This window comes from Erigeron canadensis, chromosome 9 (genome assembly GCF_010389155.1).
Source record: "Erigeron canadensis isolate Cc75 chromosome 9, C_canadensis_v1, whole genome shotgun sequence".
NCBI lineage: Eukaryota > Viridiplantae > Streptophyta > Magnoliopsida > Asterales > Asteraceae > Erigeron > Erigeron canadensis.
The window spans coordinates 4,647,490-4,665,102 of NC_057769.1; the positions used below are offsets into that span (position 1 = coordinate 4,647,490).

The window sequence follows — 17,613 nt, forward strand, 5'->3', positions numbered from 1 at the left end:
TGAGCAGTTACTTACTTACTTATCACAAGATAAATGTATATTGAAGTACATACTATATGTCTATATTTATGCTATATTATGCAATTATGCAAACATTTTTACACTTATACATCGGAGAAAAATTAAGCACAAACTACAAACGATGATACCACAATTGCATACGAGAACCATTCAAGATTTACCAAGAGAGGTGGTCTCGAAGAAATGGTAATCGACAATCAAAGCTAAAGTAAGAATATGCATATGTAACTAACCATATACCAATAACGATGACATATACAAGTAATGATTTTGATATATACAAACTTCAAACAAAGAACAGACTTTCAGATCCAAAAGCCGACATTTGAAGCAGTTAAAAAAAGAGAAAAAACCATCAAGCAAAACATTCAGGCAACATTTGGACAAAAGGTCTCTTTTTTAACCTTTTAAACCTTTTTTTCTACATTATAACACAACAAAACAAAAACCAAGAGGAGTTCTGTCTAACAGATAACTTCCAGTTAAAGTAGCAAAAAAAGGTTCAATTTCCTTCCTAAAGATCAGTTATATCTGGTATATTAGCATCTAATGATCATGCCACATTTCGGACTAGCTCTTTGTTTATACATGTTCATCACGAAACTCAGGCTGATAGAGGGGGAAACTCGTCTTCATTCTTCAAGTGGAATGAATTATCACCATTGCTAAACACAAGCAATGTAATAGATATGAGCAAAACACTCGAGAGCACAGGTGGTGAATCAGATAGGTAAATCATAAAAGGATGGTACTAAAAAGGTAAAAAGGAATGAGTCAAACGGCTTGAAAGTCACCAAAATACCTTCTGATCCGATTTTATTGAATAAACTAAACCGTTACTAAAGTAACATCAGTTTTGTAATATATCTAAAACGCTAATTATTTAGAACGAAAATACATACTTTCTAGGTTGTGTTTCATCAAGTTAGACATCCCATCTTTGGGCTGTGTTTCATCTCTAATGGATTTAGATTTGCCCGCAATGTACTCGTAATGCATAGAACTTCCTTAATAATTCAATTAAAAAAGTAACACTATTACTGAAATAATACAACTTTTGGAAAACCTATTTGACGCACTACTAATTTAACAGGAAGTGAGGTAAGACTGAGACAGTGTTTCTGGTCAACCCAACCCGTGCCAACATTACCTGAACCTAGGTAGTTAAAGCCTGTGATTTCAGTGTTTCGTTCAAAGACCGATATTTGTGGGATCTGGAATTTCGGTAATTATAATATTATGCAAAACTTTTATATATAAATAATTAATGCTTAATACTTGATAGAAATATCAAAAGTCAAGTTTTATAATGTCAATATTTGATAGATTAGTGATGACACTTGCAAAAATAAGTGTTTACTATGTTGTGTTTAAGTTTGGACCAAAAAAAAAATATTTGAAAATGTTAAAAAAAAAAAAAAACTAAACCGAAATCCCACCGAAACTTCGACCAAAATCAGTGGGATTTCAGAATTTGGACCGAAATTTGACCGAAAATTTCGTTGACCGAATTGACCAAAACTTCGACTGGAATCCCACCATAGGAACGAAAACCAAAATCCCACTGGGATCCCACCGAAATTGACTACATAGACCTGAACCCAATTTGACCGATTACAAACCTATGAGAGCCCCCCACTTTGCCACCTCTACAAAAAATGAAACAAAAAGTAAAAAACAGATATCAGCAGGATTACCTCCCCTGTAATCTGCCATTTGCATTTACTTTTGGACTTGGCACACAATGGAGAGATGCCTCCATGTTAGATGGGGTCTCAGACACAGCCCTAAAAGTTCCAAACTCAAGTTTCCTTGGTTGGTTCAAATTACTGTTGGTGGTTGAGTTGGCGGGGCTAGGCAGCTGGTGATTTTGGTTGAATAAATGTCCATTGACATCGCGTTGTTTTGGAGACTGTACAAATTGGATTTGGTTTGCATATTTAGCTTCAACAACCAATTTTGGTTCACCAAACCCACCACGACGATGCTGGAGCTGACCATTAGAGATTGTTTGCCCATTGCCCCTCCCTCTCCCCCTTGAATATGGTCTATCCTTGCATGTATTACAGTTCTGCAAGAAGAAAGCATTAGTCAGATAATGGATGTCACGTAAAAACCATAAGGCATCTATTTCTAGGATTAACAATTTAACATGTTGATTTAGACCATATCTTTCTTGGATAACTTTCATGTTAAAATGCTTACTCATTATTTAGTTCCGGTGGAGCGGTAATCCAAGTACTATGACATTGCACTACCACCGGTCCATCACAAATCATTAATTTGTTCGATTACACCACGAAAACGTTCATAGTATGCCAAATGAATATGCGAAATTTTGTCACATGACATAGTATTTTGGTCCTTTTGGACATCAAGAGGTCAGATACACCATATCTTACTTGAAATGTTCTCATGTAAAAACCAAATCTTTCTTGAAAACTAATATTGATGAGGTTGTTGTGGATTCCAGATTTAGCAGTCAGCTACGAAATACCACCACAGATTTTACTTTCATACTACTCTGATTTACACTACAGAAAAAACTGCGGGGTGTGCACATGCATATCCTGCCTTTTAGGCAGGTCTGCCACATGGGTCCCACCAGTCCCTGATCAGGTGAAGTAAAAACATGTTACACATTGTCACGAGAACTCCAGAAAGCGACATATCTGACCCATATTTGAACACATGGATCGTTTATGGTTATATATTATCGAAAAACTGACAAAATACATTGAGAGTGACTAACAATCACTCAGAGTGACTTAGAATGTAAAAACTGCTATATCGCTTTATATTAAAGTATCTATAATTGTTGAGACTAGACACAATGCAGCTTTCGAAATCAAATGTAACACGTTTATAATTTCTAGACCTTACCATTCTGACACATACGACCCAACAACCTGTTTTCACATCTCTCATTTTTTATTAGGATAGAGGGATTTTACATATGTTTTAAGGTCAAGTAGAAATAGAAAATAAAACAAAACAAACATAGAAAAAAGAGAGAATATACCGTAATAGGAATATAGGGCCCAGCCCCGCCGACCATAACATTGCGCGGGGTGCGGTTGGTGCCATTAAGGTATGTGGAGTGTCCCATCACTACACCATTTGCATTAACTTGAGAACCCGAGTTCCGCCGGATAGCCACCCCAGACCATGAATGAGTAGCAGGGTCCCAATGATTCTTATTTCCATAAGGCGAAGTAGGAGGACTAGGACGGACTATATTTGTATTCAACGCGTAGCCATGGCACCCTTGACCATACAACAGACTCCTTATGTGAGCATCGTAGTCCCCTGTGAGATCAGAAAACAGGTCCAAAATTTCGGTTTCGCCAATACTCTCATTATCATTCTTACTGGCACATAAGCAAAGGGAATCTCCATCCACTACAGATGCACCTCTCTTCATCCATTGCTCAAGGGTCATCTTCTCATCAACAGACTCTGATTCCTTGTTTTCAAGGAGAGGTTCTTCATCTAAGTTAAATTCGTTGCATAAAGCACCACTCTGGTCATTTTGTAAGCTCATAGTATGGGTCTCGCCCAAACTGGATACATCATTCATATAGTCATCAAGATCACTATTTGAGAATCTTGAATATATATCATCCTCGTGATAGGCTTCACTAGGGGACGAAAGGGACAAATTACCAAACCCATTAGCACCAAGTACTAAAGCAGGAGCTGGGCCGCACTTAGGTTTATGCCTCTGCAAGGTATTTCTAAAGAACATCTTGATCTCATCTCCAATATTGCTGCTTGGAAGTTTCAAGATTTTACCAAGCCTCCGAGCCCCGTATCTAAATGCACTCCGTATCCGATAATAATTTCCTATAAGGACCGAAATGATTTCACATTAATGGGGCGTTAGGGTGTGCATTTTGAAAGTGATTATGTGATCGTCAGATGTGCAAGTGTTTGCCAAATTCTGTTTATTAACGTAATATGTGATGAAAGAAAAAGAAGACATTTCGTTAAATGGGAGTACAACACTCGAATGAAGTTGAAGAAATATAGGTAATTTAACTTTACTTTACCCTTGTATAATCAATTACGTGCTGGTATTAAACTAATACTTCAAAATTTGATTTGTTCTCTACCTAACTAGACAGCCAAAACAGGATCAAATATCTGAAGTCCATTTGACAAAATCTTTTGGAAAACGATTTAAAAAGGAGTATAAAGAAGAAAAGGCTATGTAGCACCCTAATCATAGAACAAATAAGAGTTTACCTTTGTGGACACTTCGTCCAAGATTGTTATTTGCTTTTAATGGATCAATTATATTGAGATTCTTCAAAATAAAACCTCGCAGATCTGTCTCAACCCCTTTGGAAGGCACTATGAACATGTCCATACAGTTCTTCCTAAATTCCGCACAGAGTAGAACATCAGTTCTTTGGTAGCCTAGAGATTCCACTGGAAAGGAAGAAGAAAGAGCAAATCACAAAGCAAGAACAAGATATCATACAAAATGGCATATTTCTATAGGTAACGAAACAAGTGGGCCAGGAAGAACGTTAACAAGTCAAAATGAGTACAAGAACTTAAAATATATTTTAGGTCGGGTTGGATTGACCAATCAATACTTTCTTGTCCACTAAACTATATTTCTTGCTCTAAACAATATACTTGATTTGAAGTGAGAAGGTCCAACTTTTTAAGCACAATTTAACCCTTTTGACCGGGACCGATCGTAGTCGAGCCTTAACCTATTACCAGTTGAAATATGAGGACGGGGGACTGAAGGCTGAGTGGTGGGCGAAATTGCTAACTGGACTGATCTTGACAAAACCTTTTCAAACAGATCCTGGGTTCTTAACTGTTTCCACGGCCACAGATTAATGATCTCAAAAGCAATGTATGAGGTTGTAAATACTTGAGGTCGCTTGACGACTCAACTACTTAACTGTTGACCTATCTAACCTATATTGATAAAATGTAACCCAAATTGACAAGTTTTCACATAATGGGTAGAGTTTTAGAGATTGCACCCTCTACTTAGTTCTTACCAGCTATGTTAGGAAGGGAAGATTTGCAAACTGGACCATCCAAACTGACGCAAAAGTTATCCCAATCAAATTTGGCATAATAATCCAAAAATCTGTAGAGAACCTAAAAAGGGGGATCACTGATCATTAGGGGATTTGCCATTTGTGCATACATTGTTGCTCACAGATATGCTTATGATTGAAAAGACAAAATAAGTTACCTCTACAGGGTCGTTTAAAGAAGCATGAAATACATGGAATATGTACAGGACCAAAGTTTCCAATGCGTAAGTAGATATCAAGCCATGATGAGCACCGAGTATACGGCTTTCGTAGTAACACCATGCTTTAATTAGAATAATACTGCGCTTGAATAGATGATCTTTGCCAGCAAGGCGGTCAACCTGCAACAAAAAAGTATGAATTCCAAAAAATTTCATTCCTCTTTCCTTAACTTTATGTATAGTTAGTGCTTAATGTACTATAACTAAGATTAAATAACACCATTATAGCATTATTAAGATTCTAGTCTCACTATTTCAATATAAAAAATTTGAGAGGTTGCAAGCACTTAAATACATTTCGAGTCATTTTTGTCCCATCCAACCCTTTCACTTATGACTAGGTTTTTATAGCTTAGCCATCAAGTCATCAACCCATCAAATCAAACCACCAGATATGAATAGTTAATATTGCCCAATCCACCTTTGATGAGTACTTATGCAAAATTCCCTTTAAACTTGGTGTAGGTCACATAGCCGTGGACCTAGTTTGTAGCGTAAAAAGATTATAATATATTATGGTAGTGCACACCCGGGAAAGATACACTAAATGGTTAAAAATGACACAATCTACTTTCCTCACCCCATGCGAAGGCCAGAGGTCCTTTTCTATCATTTAGATAGAACCTGGAAGCAGCCTCTCTACCTTGGTAAAGGACAATGTCTACATCTCAACCTCCCCCATGGCCCATACACAGTCGTTGTAATGGGACCCAAAATCCATGGAAGACGGCATTGGGTGTTCACTTTACTTTTTACTTTTGATGTACACAAATTATGCAAAATTCACTCATTATCATGATCAAGTTCACACACTCACATAGCCATGATCCGACTTTGTAATATCAAAGACTGATACTTTTATAATAGTGATTACTGTTAAAAAACCTCCTACGGCAGTGCCTACCTTCATCAAAAATAGCATACACTAAATATTAAAAGTTGACACAATATTTAAGGGCATACCTGTTCAAGAAAACACAGTGTACAAAGTCCCCCCAATTGATTGAACGATATATCTATGACAATATCTTGGACAAGACACTTCACAAGCTTGACCTGCATAGTTGGTGTAAATATATGAAGATGGTTATAAGGCACATTTAGAATATCACGATTTATACTTCATATACAAGAACATACCACATAAAAGATATAAAAACTGGCTTAGATCCACAAGCTGAAGAAAAGATGAATGAATCTTATTTACGAAAGTGGCATAAGGACAAGTAAAATGAGAGGTACACATTAGCAACCTAACAAGAATATTAAAGTTGGAAAAAGGGCGGGCTGGGCAGAATGTGAAACCAGTCAAAACAGGTTAATGCCAGATGGGAGCTTCTGTATGGTAAAGCTATGTTAACCAGAACACCGTTTGTCCATGATTGTTGAGTTATTAATATATCAGTAATGTATCAAATATCACACAATATACTATGTCAATAATAGTCTGGATTTCAAATAAGATAATTTAGAAAGTTTTACATATTAAAAACACACTAGTCTGGGTTTCAAATAAGATAATTTAGAAAGTTTTAAGAATTAAAAACACACTATGGATGACATCTGACCTATTCAGTGAATTAGCCTCATTTTCACAGTTAGCTGACTTTTTTCTTTTGGTGTTTGACCTGTTATAATTATAACACAAACCGGATTGTCGCCTCTAAACGACATCCTCCAAAAATGGTACATATAGACAAAAAAGAGTAGTGTTACAAAGATAACCTCAGCATCGATGAATTGGGTATCTTTCACTTGAAATTTAGTATTTCCTTTCAGCTCTTCTTCCTCAAGAACACGGAGAACATCACGAGGCAGATACTCATCCAAATTAGGAGTACTAAGGACCGTTAGATCAATGTCTCCATCGGGAAGATAAGTCTTGAGTGGAACAGAACCATATGGGAATACCTACAACAATGCACCGCAAATATTAGATAAAAAACATTCAGTAAATAGTACTCTGGATGACATTCTAAGTCATTAACTTAATGAATCAAAGACAAATGATTAAAAGAGCTACCATGGCACAGTCAGGCAAACATGGCAACAAATGATAGCAAGATTTTTTCTTTTGTTTTTCTCTTGGGCATCAATAACAGTCTTCATGTAATAAAAATACACAACTTGCTGGGATCAAGTCTCCATGTCCCGTCTAGATTTTGATTATGCACCTCAAAACTCTTACAAGAGATTCCATAATAGTTGTTAATTTCTTGGAAAAATCATACTCGTAATACTTATATTTGTCCTTTTCAGTCATGTATTTTAAAAAATAATAATTATAAAATAAGTGTTATAAAATAGAATATTTAACCATGTCCAAATGAAATAAATCATTGTCGAAAACATATGTACTTTCGTCTTTCGGGTTTATGTATCAAGATAGATGATAATTAGAATAAGTTGTTATGAAATGCAATATTCTTACGGTCCCAGATGAGACATATACTTTCTTCCTGCAACAGACAACAAAACTAGCGTTTTAACCCAAAACATAAGTTATAAATCAAAGTGGTGTTAAATTTCTATGAAAAAAAAAACAATCAAGGATCTCCGACATCAATTGTATACTCCCAAGATCTCTTATCTAAAGCCATATTTTTAAGTATATATTCACTACATAGATGATCAAAGAAAAAGACTTTAGTGCACTGAAATGTTAAATCCATCAATCAGGAAAACACTTGAGAGAAAAACAGAAACACTATAATTAAAATTGGTTTATTATGCTTTTACGTTGTCTATTATGTTCAAACGGTTCTTATATGTTATGTTTTGTTGGTTATTCTCTAAGGCGTGCTGGGTCGTATGTTCTGTTATTCTAAGCTTTTCCTTAATGTAGGCATGTGATACTCGGTCGAAAAGCATGGTTACTTACCTCTTACACTCACATGTTCTTATCACATATGGCTAGAGGTCCTTATGGAAGGAGACTCTTTACCTTTGGTAGAGGCAAGACTGTCTACATCTCAACTCACCCATACCCCGCGTAAGCAGAGATTGGGTACTGTTATTGTTGTTACTATAATTAAAAATAAGATGTATCAACCAACTCCTGAACTTAGACAACCACTACAAACTTGAGCTACAACAAGAAAAAGGACCCACTTCGTGAAACAATTTATGTAACTCATAAGTTGATATAATTAGAATATCAGATGAATAACTCGGAAAAGGAGGTAGCTAACTTTAAAAACAAAAACAAAAAAAATAAATATCGACTGTAGCCTCCAAAACTCCCCTTACAATAATTAATAATCAACAAAAACAAGCACAACAACGCACCAGTAAACGCGAACACTCCAAGTACACTAAAAAGAAAGTGATATTTCTTGAACAAGAGAAACTCTATTTAGACATACCACATGTTCTGAATGTGCAATTTGAAAATGATTATCGTCACTTCGAAAAAACTTTACATTCATATCGACAATAACCTTCCAGCAACTTCTTAATAATTATTTCAACCTTAAACCATCATATAAACTTTCCTAATGAAATATTTACATTTACAGCGTATCATCCCGTTATCCGAAAGTCCAATCGCCCCCTAATTCATTAGCATATCACTTTTATCAACTAATGACTAATAAAATTCAATAAGCATGCATAAATATATCTAAAGGCATTATTAAATTAAAATAAAATATCAAAAAATTGTGTTATAATTAAAAAAAAATAATAATAAAATTAAACCTCTAATCGAAGTTTGAGCCGAATAAGCGTCTGAACAAATTCAATAACATCTTTCCTTTTATCCTCGGAATCCAAAGTCGGGTGGATACAATTCAAAACTTCCCGAGTCGGGTCATCAGCTGCAACCCATGCCTCGTCCGGAATTGTATCCGGATCCGGATTGTTTAACGGTGCAGCAAATGTTGGCAGGTACGGGCGATCATCATCCATGCCGAGATCGCCCATTCAATTTCTCACAAAACAATTAAACCGATATATATATGTATATGTAACGCGAAAAACCTACGAAGAATTAATCAAATTAGGGTTTGAGAAGGTGAAAATGAACACATGATTGTAGAAATTTAAAGGTGAAATTAGGGTTTATAGAGATATAAGAATACACACAGTAGTGTGTGTGTGTGTGTGTGTGTGTGTGTATGTGTATGTGTAAAGTGTTAAAATTCAGAGTTTCAGACGGTTACTCCCCTTGATCTTTTCTTCGTGATCGGTTTTTATGACATGGATTTTTTTGGATATACATGTGTAGATATAGAGGTTTTTGTATGTATAGGTTTTGATTTTTTATTTTGTTCTATTATATAAAATATTAATTTATTATTTGTATTTTTTTGTCTGTATTAAATTGAAATTCTGAGAAAGAAAGGATATGAGACGCGACGTGAAGAAAGTGAAGGGATGAGTTGGAACAATTCGCAAACAACATGTGTTTGATTGATTTTGTTTCTGATTAATTTAATACAAAAAGATTTGATTTTAAGGACAAATTTTTGAAGAAAAAGAAGTTTTCATTTGTTTTTTTTTTAAATTTTTTTCCTATCATCTATATGTTTCTATCTTTACAATGTGGCCATAAAAACGAAAATGAGAATTGGGATATTTTTTCTAAAAGATTTATTTTCATGTTAAATGAGATATTGTGTTTGTTGTATTTGCAAGTTTGTTAAAAGCTTATTAAAACTGAGAGGAGTAGAGGGTTAAGAGAATGCCCCTCCTCCACTCCTTGTATGACAATTGTCGACTACTAATAATAAGAGGCATTCCCCTCAATCCTTTGAAGTGGAAGAATGCTTCAAGGCATTCTTTTTTTGAAAGAATAAATATGTATATTATATATATATAGTTGGTTTTGAAAAAAAAAAATTAAAAAAAATGTTGTTTTGCTTGTTCACGAGGCAGTCAACAAGGCTTACCCCCAAAAATGAAAAGATGCGCAGGCTAAATGACAAAAATGAACGGATGAAGCCTAGCGTTTGAAATGCAACGGGGCACCAATATTAAGAAGGTGGAACGCCCCCCGGGGCCGAGCTCCGGCGTTCCGAGGGAGTTCAGGGGCATTCCGGGTGAAAAAACGAGAGAAAACGGGCTACTTTTGATAGTCTTTAAGTTTTCACACGTTTAAAGGTTATAAAGTGCTTATCCCTTGCTTTGTATAAAATTGGGAATGGTGTCAATGAGTTAAATTTGATCAACAACATTCAAAAAATGTGGTAAGTCAAAATAATGTGATTCGGAGTCTTATCTCTTACAAACTATGTGTGCAAAGTTTTTAGGCCATCTCCAATGGCATTGCATGGCAACGTGCTTGACTATTAGCAAACTGGAAATCAATGTGCTGCCATTAAAGGATCAATTTGTTTATCAATTTGCTAGGCCAAATTGCTCATGAGCACATTGAAAGCATTCAAACAAGTGGGCCACAACAACCTTTTTTCACTACAATTGTTACCGTTTCATTTTTTCATTTTTTTTTTCTTTTATTATTTTGAAGATTTTGATTAATACTCATTAAATAGCATCTTAAAATTTCCGTAAAAATGTTTGAAATTTTTTGAAAAAAAGCTATACGCCCTCTTCGCCAACTTTTTAAATTTTTTTGCTTTTTTCAACTTAAAACTCTATATATACATTATCATTTCAACTAAAACAACCTTTGAATTTTATATCTATACATCCATTTCACAAATCCATTCAACAATACAAAATTTCATTCATCCCAACACATGGTTTTTAGTAAATGTAATATGTTTTTATAATTTAATAATTGATGATGTGGAATTGGCAAACTGAGTTTCAGTGTGTTGGGTTGGAGTTAAAATCAGTTCAGTTTGTTATTTCAGTGTGCTGGAACAGTTTGCTGATGTGTTGCTGGGGTGACCGGTGTGCTCAGGCAAACTGAGCACATCATTGTAGATGGCCTAATAACAAATAGAGTATGCCGCCAAGCTCTTTGGACCAAATTCAAGTCTAGATATACATTTGAAAGAGAGTAAGTACCCGCATGTTGTGACGGTAAGATGGTAGAGTGATAGGTTATAGGTTGTGATATGTCATAAAGTGTGATAGACAAATGTCTTACTCATACGAGCTTCACCCTCTAATTTAAAAATTCGTCGAAAATATATCTAATGACATCTCTAATGAAAGAGCATGAAATTTTAAGAACACTCATATAATTTTTATAATTTATCGATTTACGGATTTTGAGATACAAGATTTTGAATAAATATGAGAAATTTATGGATGAGATAGAAAAATGAGTGGTTGAGATTTATTTTAAAGGTATTATGAATAAGTTTTTTTTAAAAAAAAGTATTATGAATAAGTGATATAGGTATTTTGAAGGGTTTTACTATAAAGTTGAAAAAATAAAGGGAATAAATGCTTTATAATGTAGTATAGATAGAGATAAGTGGCTAATAAGTATACTCAACTTGACTCTTGATACAAAACTTACACAGCTCTTCAAGTAGAGATTCCATCTATTGTATTATGTCAAAAAGAATTGTCTTAACAAGTTTAGTTTGATCTCCAAAAAAGTTATACGTATCATCTTATTTTTATTTAGCAGTCCGTCTAAACACAATAACATATACTCGACCTTCTATTGAAAAGAGTTGAAAATGTTGTGTTTAAAATCCTTTATATTTGTCTGCTTTATACCCAATTATGAGGTTGCATTCTTTTTAATGAGAGTTTTATAGCAATATATGATATGATTGTCCAAATTGAACAAAGACTTGATTGGTTGTTGTTTGGATTTGAGTTTTGACTTTTGACTCACACTAAATCATTGGATGAAAAAGACGCAAAACGATCAATCAATTGAGAACATAGGTGAATTGGTGAATATACCCCACCCAATACTTAATTCTAACTCATTATTATGGATAAAACAAAGATAAAATGGTGGTAGAATGAAATTCCATGCATGTATTCATCATGTTTAGTAAGGGTGTTCATTTGATCGAGTTTTAGGGGAATAGAGTTATTCAATATGGGTTATTTGGTTTTTTTAAAATTAGTAAATCGCTCATTACTCAATCCATATATGTGGTCACCCAATCCATATCACCCAAATAAAGTTCGGATTATTTGGTCGGGTTTTGGATTACCCAGATAATAAACGTTTTCAAGTTTTAATTAATTAGTATATTTGAATAATCATGCAATCCGAATGTTAATGTACACCATTTTGTTTATTCATGGTAAGGTTATTCAAATAACTACGTGTATTAAGATTTTATGGATTAAATTATTAAAATAATGTAAGTGGTATTTATGTCATTTAAATTAGGTTATTATAGTTTTATTAAACATGCTTAATCGGGTTTTGGTTGGGCCCCAATTGAAAATTTGCTAAACCAAAACCAAACCATTTAACAACTTTCTTAATTGGTTTCACCCAAATACCAAACCAAATCCGAATAACCCAATCCAAATAATACACAAGTCAAATGAATTGGTTGGGTTATTCGGTTAATCCGAATAATGAACACCCCTAATGTTTAGTGCTATGCTTTATTTTCGGAAATTAGGTGTTGAATTTGTTACAAGAAATTATTTCAAACATGACTCATACTTATTATCGTCATTTTTTTACTCTTCACCTTTTTATTATTTATTATTAACTACTTTAATTAGTTTTATATTTTACATTTTTTAACAGGTTTTATATGTTTATCCGAATATGTAAAAGTATACATTCGTTTAACATTGAACCTCTACCTCTTCATTTTGCATACTTCAAATTATCATCCACTGACTACTCCAGTCGATCATGTTTTAATATTTTCTAAAAGTATACATTTGTCATTCACCCAGACAACCAATTAGATGAATACTAACATATCTCACTGCGTTGCTACATCATACATATATCCGTCTAGTATTTTTAAAATATATTTAGAGGATCTTAAAGTATAGAGTGTAACTTCTTATGTTTTTTCAGCCGCATGTCTGTTAATTAAACGTTGTACACTTTCTTACTTTTACATCTTTTTGACTGAAGATCCTTATGGAAGTAGTCTCTCTACCTTTGGATAGAAGTAAGACTATGTACAGTTCATCTTCCCCATATTCCGCTAATTAGTTGAGTTTTGTTGTTGTTGTTGATCTTAAAAAATAAAGAGATTATGCAATTACACCCTGTCAGTTGGTCATCCAAAACACTATATTTGATTCTCAATATTCATTCTATTACTAGCATGAAAACTCATGTAAAAAATCTATTATCAGCTCTAATATATTAAGGCTAATTACGATATTTAGGGCTGTCAGTAAAAACGTAAATTAGTTATGTTTTTACCATAAAATTAAAAGGGTAAATTTTTGATATGAAAGATAAAAGTTTTTCATACAGATAGAAGTGTCATTAAAAATTTTCATACATTAAAAATTAAAGCAAATAAAATAAACTTTAATTACTTGAAGCATAGAAGAAAATAAAACTTTTTACATATAATCACAAATTATCGTCTATTTAAATATTGTGATCTTATAAAATATAGTCTTAAGGCCTATAATTAATGTGTATAAAATAAAAAAGGTTTTGTTAAACAAAACTCTAATGCTTTTCGTTAAGGTGCATTAAATAGTTATACACTTATCATAAAAATTAGGGGGTGGACTTTTGATATGAAAACATACAACCTTTTTATACACGTTAAGTGTAACTCTAAGGGATTCATTTAACATTTTTCATAAAATAATTATCTATACCTACAGTTCTTTCTTGTTGTTAGGTGGGACTCCCTTTCGAGTAAGCTACGGTCTCAAAGTCTTTTTATTTTTAGATATGTTGAAAGTTACTTTATACCTTTATTTTAGTCTAAATCATCATCTTCTTTATTTACTAATTTAATTATCATCAATAATATACCTAAAATACTTTTAAAGAAATAAATTACACAATCAGCCCCTCACCTCTTAAATAATCACACCAACCATTATATTACTTACAATTACATAAATAGGCTACACTATTCGTCGTCACCACTATCAGTCGTCGCCGCCACCCGCCACCACCGTATTGCTGCCATTGCCGACGAGTTGCGCGAGCACCATGCTAGTACATTTATCATAAAATTCATAGGGCAAACTTTTAATATGTAAAGTATAAAATTTTATTTACATGTTAACTAATGAAGATGATATATTATTTGTATCCATGTAAAAATAAAAATGTTTTGATGAAATTAGAAATTTGTATTAATAAATAAAAACGTTATCACAGAGCTAAGTTATAAATTGAATAACTTATATTGATTTGACTTGTAATTATCTTGAATAAATTTGTATAGTCATGGTCTGAGATTCTCTAAAGTTGAAATAAATTTTATAAGTAAAGTTGAGAGTTTTGACCATTACATTAAAATAAATGATTAAGGACATGTTTGTTTTTTTAACCATTAAGTGACTGAATTGATTAAATGATTGAATAAAAAAATAATGTCTGTGTGTATTAAGTCAATACAATTGTTTATTTATTTAAGTAAAAAATAAACGTGTTTGATTGACTTAATGAGTTAAATACTTTTTTTATTAAGTTAATTAAGTCAGAGCCAAACGGACCTAAGTTTTAAAAATAGTCTTTAAATCTTAACTCGTAATTATATGTCAAATGCCAAAATTCTTTTTAACTTTATCTATAAAGTTAATTTTAAAGGATCTTTATTTGTTTGATCAATTTATATAGATAACATTTTAAAGTGTCGAAGTTGGTAACTTATTATCAAGGTACTTGTATTGGGTTTTAAAGATTGGGAAGAAGTATTTTTCGTACTTTCGTAAAAGAGTGTTACACTTTAACTTAGACACCCAAGCTTAATAATATACAGTATTAAATTGTTTATATAAATATATAAATTAATTAAAATTTACATCTCAATCATGTTTTTTTTTTTTAAAAAGTAACTATTATGTTCATATTTACCCCGGCAAAAAACACCGGCGGTATATCAATACAAGATATTTACATGAAGTTAAATTTACACAAATTTTCCCAAGTAATACTTTTATGATTTGTTCTATATTTGTATCATAAGAAGCCTAACGACTTAACATTTTGAATAACTTCCGCAGCGTTGACCGAAACATTGTTAAACACAACATCGTTCCTAGTTTTCCAAATCGACCAGCAGCCAATAAAAACAATGCCTTTCAACACTTTTTTCTCAATCTTACTTTTCCCAGGCTGCTCGTGAAATTCCAGCAGATCTTTAACGTTAAAAATAAAAAACGGTGTAGTCCTACACCATCTACTGATAGCATGCCAAATACTTGCCGCCATAACACAATTGCACAAAAGATGCTCAACTGTTTCCTCCCGCTCTCCGCAAAAGACACAATCCAGATTATCGTAATAACAGTTTCGAGCCTTTAAAGCCATCTTGGTAGGCAAACGATCCATAGACGCCCTCCATATAAATAAACTACATTTTTTAGGGATCCATTTACACCATTTGAACACATACCTGTTACTGAAGCCCTTGCTGCCAAGTAACCTGCTCTTCACGATGTTAACTGTCAAGCTGTTATCATTCCCTCCCGACCACGTCCATTCATCAGGCCTACTGCCAATAGTCAAGCCATCGAGCTGTTGTTCAAGACTCTGCAATTCAACAATTTCCTCCTTCTTGGATAATCGCCTAGCCCAGTTCCACCTCCCAAATTTTCCTTCATCAAAATTGAACCTTTCATGAACTTTGCTTTTTTTTTATCTTTCTCGAGGTGAAACAAAAGTGGAAATTTAATTTTAAAACATATATCTTCGGCCCTATTATCTAACCAAAACCTCAGTTCTCTGCCATCGCCCACCTTCCCTTTCAAAAGGTTACAAAAACCCATCCCGTTCACCTTCTTAGTATCGATGAATTTAACAATATTATTCCAAATACCTGGTAAATATTTATTAACCGGGACAAAACCCCATCCATTCCTAGTGTTATGTAAAGCTTCAATTACCTTTCTCCATAAATTATCGGGCTCGTTCTTGAATCTCCATATCCATTTGGATAAAAGAGCATAATTGGTGTCTTTTAAATTTCCGATTCCAAGCCCACCTTTATTCACAGGGGACGAGACCCTATCCCATGAAACCCAATGGATCTTTCTACCTGAAACCGAGCTTCCCCAAAGAAACCTTCGCATTTAAACTTCCAAAGCGTCAATCACCTGTATAGGGGCTTTAAAAGCCGAGAAAGAGTAAGTAGGTAGACTCTCCAGAACTGATTTTAATAACACTAATCTCCCTGCCATAGATAAACTAGCTGCTTTCCACTTAGCCAATCTCGATTCAACAATGTCGATCAAGAAGTTCCAGTTATTAACTCTGTTCATATCTGCACCGATCCATATTCCCAGGTGTTTGAAAGGTAATGAGCATGCCGAACAGCCAACAACCTTCGCCATATCCTCAATTTCATTGTCACCCACACCAATACCAAATAACTTAGATTTCCCGAGATGAATCTTAAAACCCGAGCACAAGTTGAAAACCCGTAGAACTCTAGCAATAGCTTTGAGATTCTGCCCAGACCATTCGCCCAACAGAACACAGTCGTCGGCATATAAAAGATGCGAAACACATAACCCATCTTTCCCTAAATCAATTCCTTTAATTTTGTTATTTTCCACAGCCTTGCATATAAAAGATGCGAAACACATAACCCATCTCAATCATGTAAACAAGAAAGTTGAATCCGAAGATCCTGATACAAGAAACACATTGTTAGAGATTCAAGACTGTGAGATGATACAAATGAAGGAAGATACTGACAAAGTTAACAACGATGATCAAGATGAGATTGAAGAAAAGAGCAAGAGAAGCCAAATCATGGAAGAAGTTCAAGACATAGTTCGTGTTAAAGATCAAGTCGAAGGAAATGGAAACAAGCCAAAGTTCAAGGATAAAGACAATGAGGCACTTGAAGAGGTGAAGGCATGGATTAATAAATTAGGGGGGAGTATTGGATAATAATCTATTAATCCATGTGTGTCAAATAGTTACGTATATAAGTTTAGGGGTCTAAAGTGTCAAGAATAAAGTCTACACCCGAATGGAAGTTATTTTCGGTTATAGGAAGTTAGGATGTCAACAGATATGTCGTTTAGGAAAAGTTGTGTCTGTTAGATATTCACACCTATTAGTGAAGAGGTATGATGGTTCGTAGTGTCTATTGAAAAACTATATATATGTGTAAACCTACGTTGTAAATAATAAGAACTAGTGGGTTTGGCCCCGCTCTTCAGGACTTCGACTTTCGTATTCATATTGTTTCGTTATGTTAGTATATTTGTGTTGAACCTACAACAGTCAAATT

General features: G+C 33.8%; 2 protein-coding genes across 2 annotated transcripts; both read right to left on the bottom strand.

The window, feature by feature from the left end:
* Positions 1 to 399: 399 nt before the first annotated feature.
* On the bottom strand, positions 400 to 9,536 carry LOC122581831. Its single transcript, XM_043754138.1, has 9 exons — positions 9,011 to 9,536; positions 7,037 to 7,222; positions 6,275 to 6,367; positions 5,249 to 5,431; positions 5,049 to 5,151; positions 4,270 to 4,455; positions 3,044 to 3,867; positions 1,719 to 2,092; positions 400 to 686 (listed from the first exon to the last, which is right to left on the bottom strand). Exons 1-9 carry the CDS (start codon positions 9,233 to 9,235, stop codon positions 626 to 628), a joined length of 2,235 nt encoding a protein of 744 aa, XP_043610073.1. The 5' UTR covers positions 9,236 to 9,536; the 3' UTR covers positions 400 to 625.
* A 6,905-nt stretch (positions 9,537 to 16,441) lies between these two features.
* Positions 16,442 to 16,957, bottom strand: LOC122581603. The gene has a single exon (XM_043753846.1). The coding sequence runs from the start codon at positions 16,955 to 16,957 to the stop codon at positions 16,442 to 16,444; it is 516 nt and encodes a 171-aa protein (XP_043609781.1).
* Positions 16,958 to 17,613: the final 656 nt, after the last annotated feature.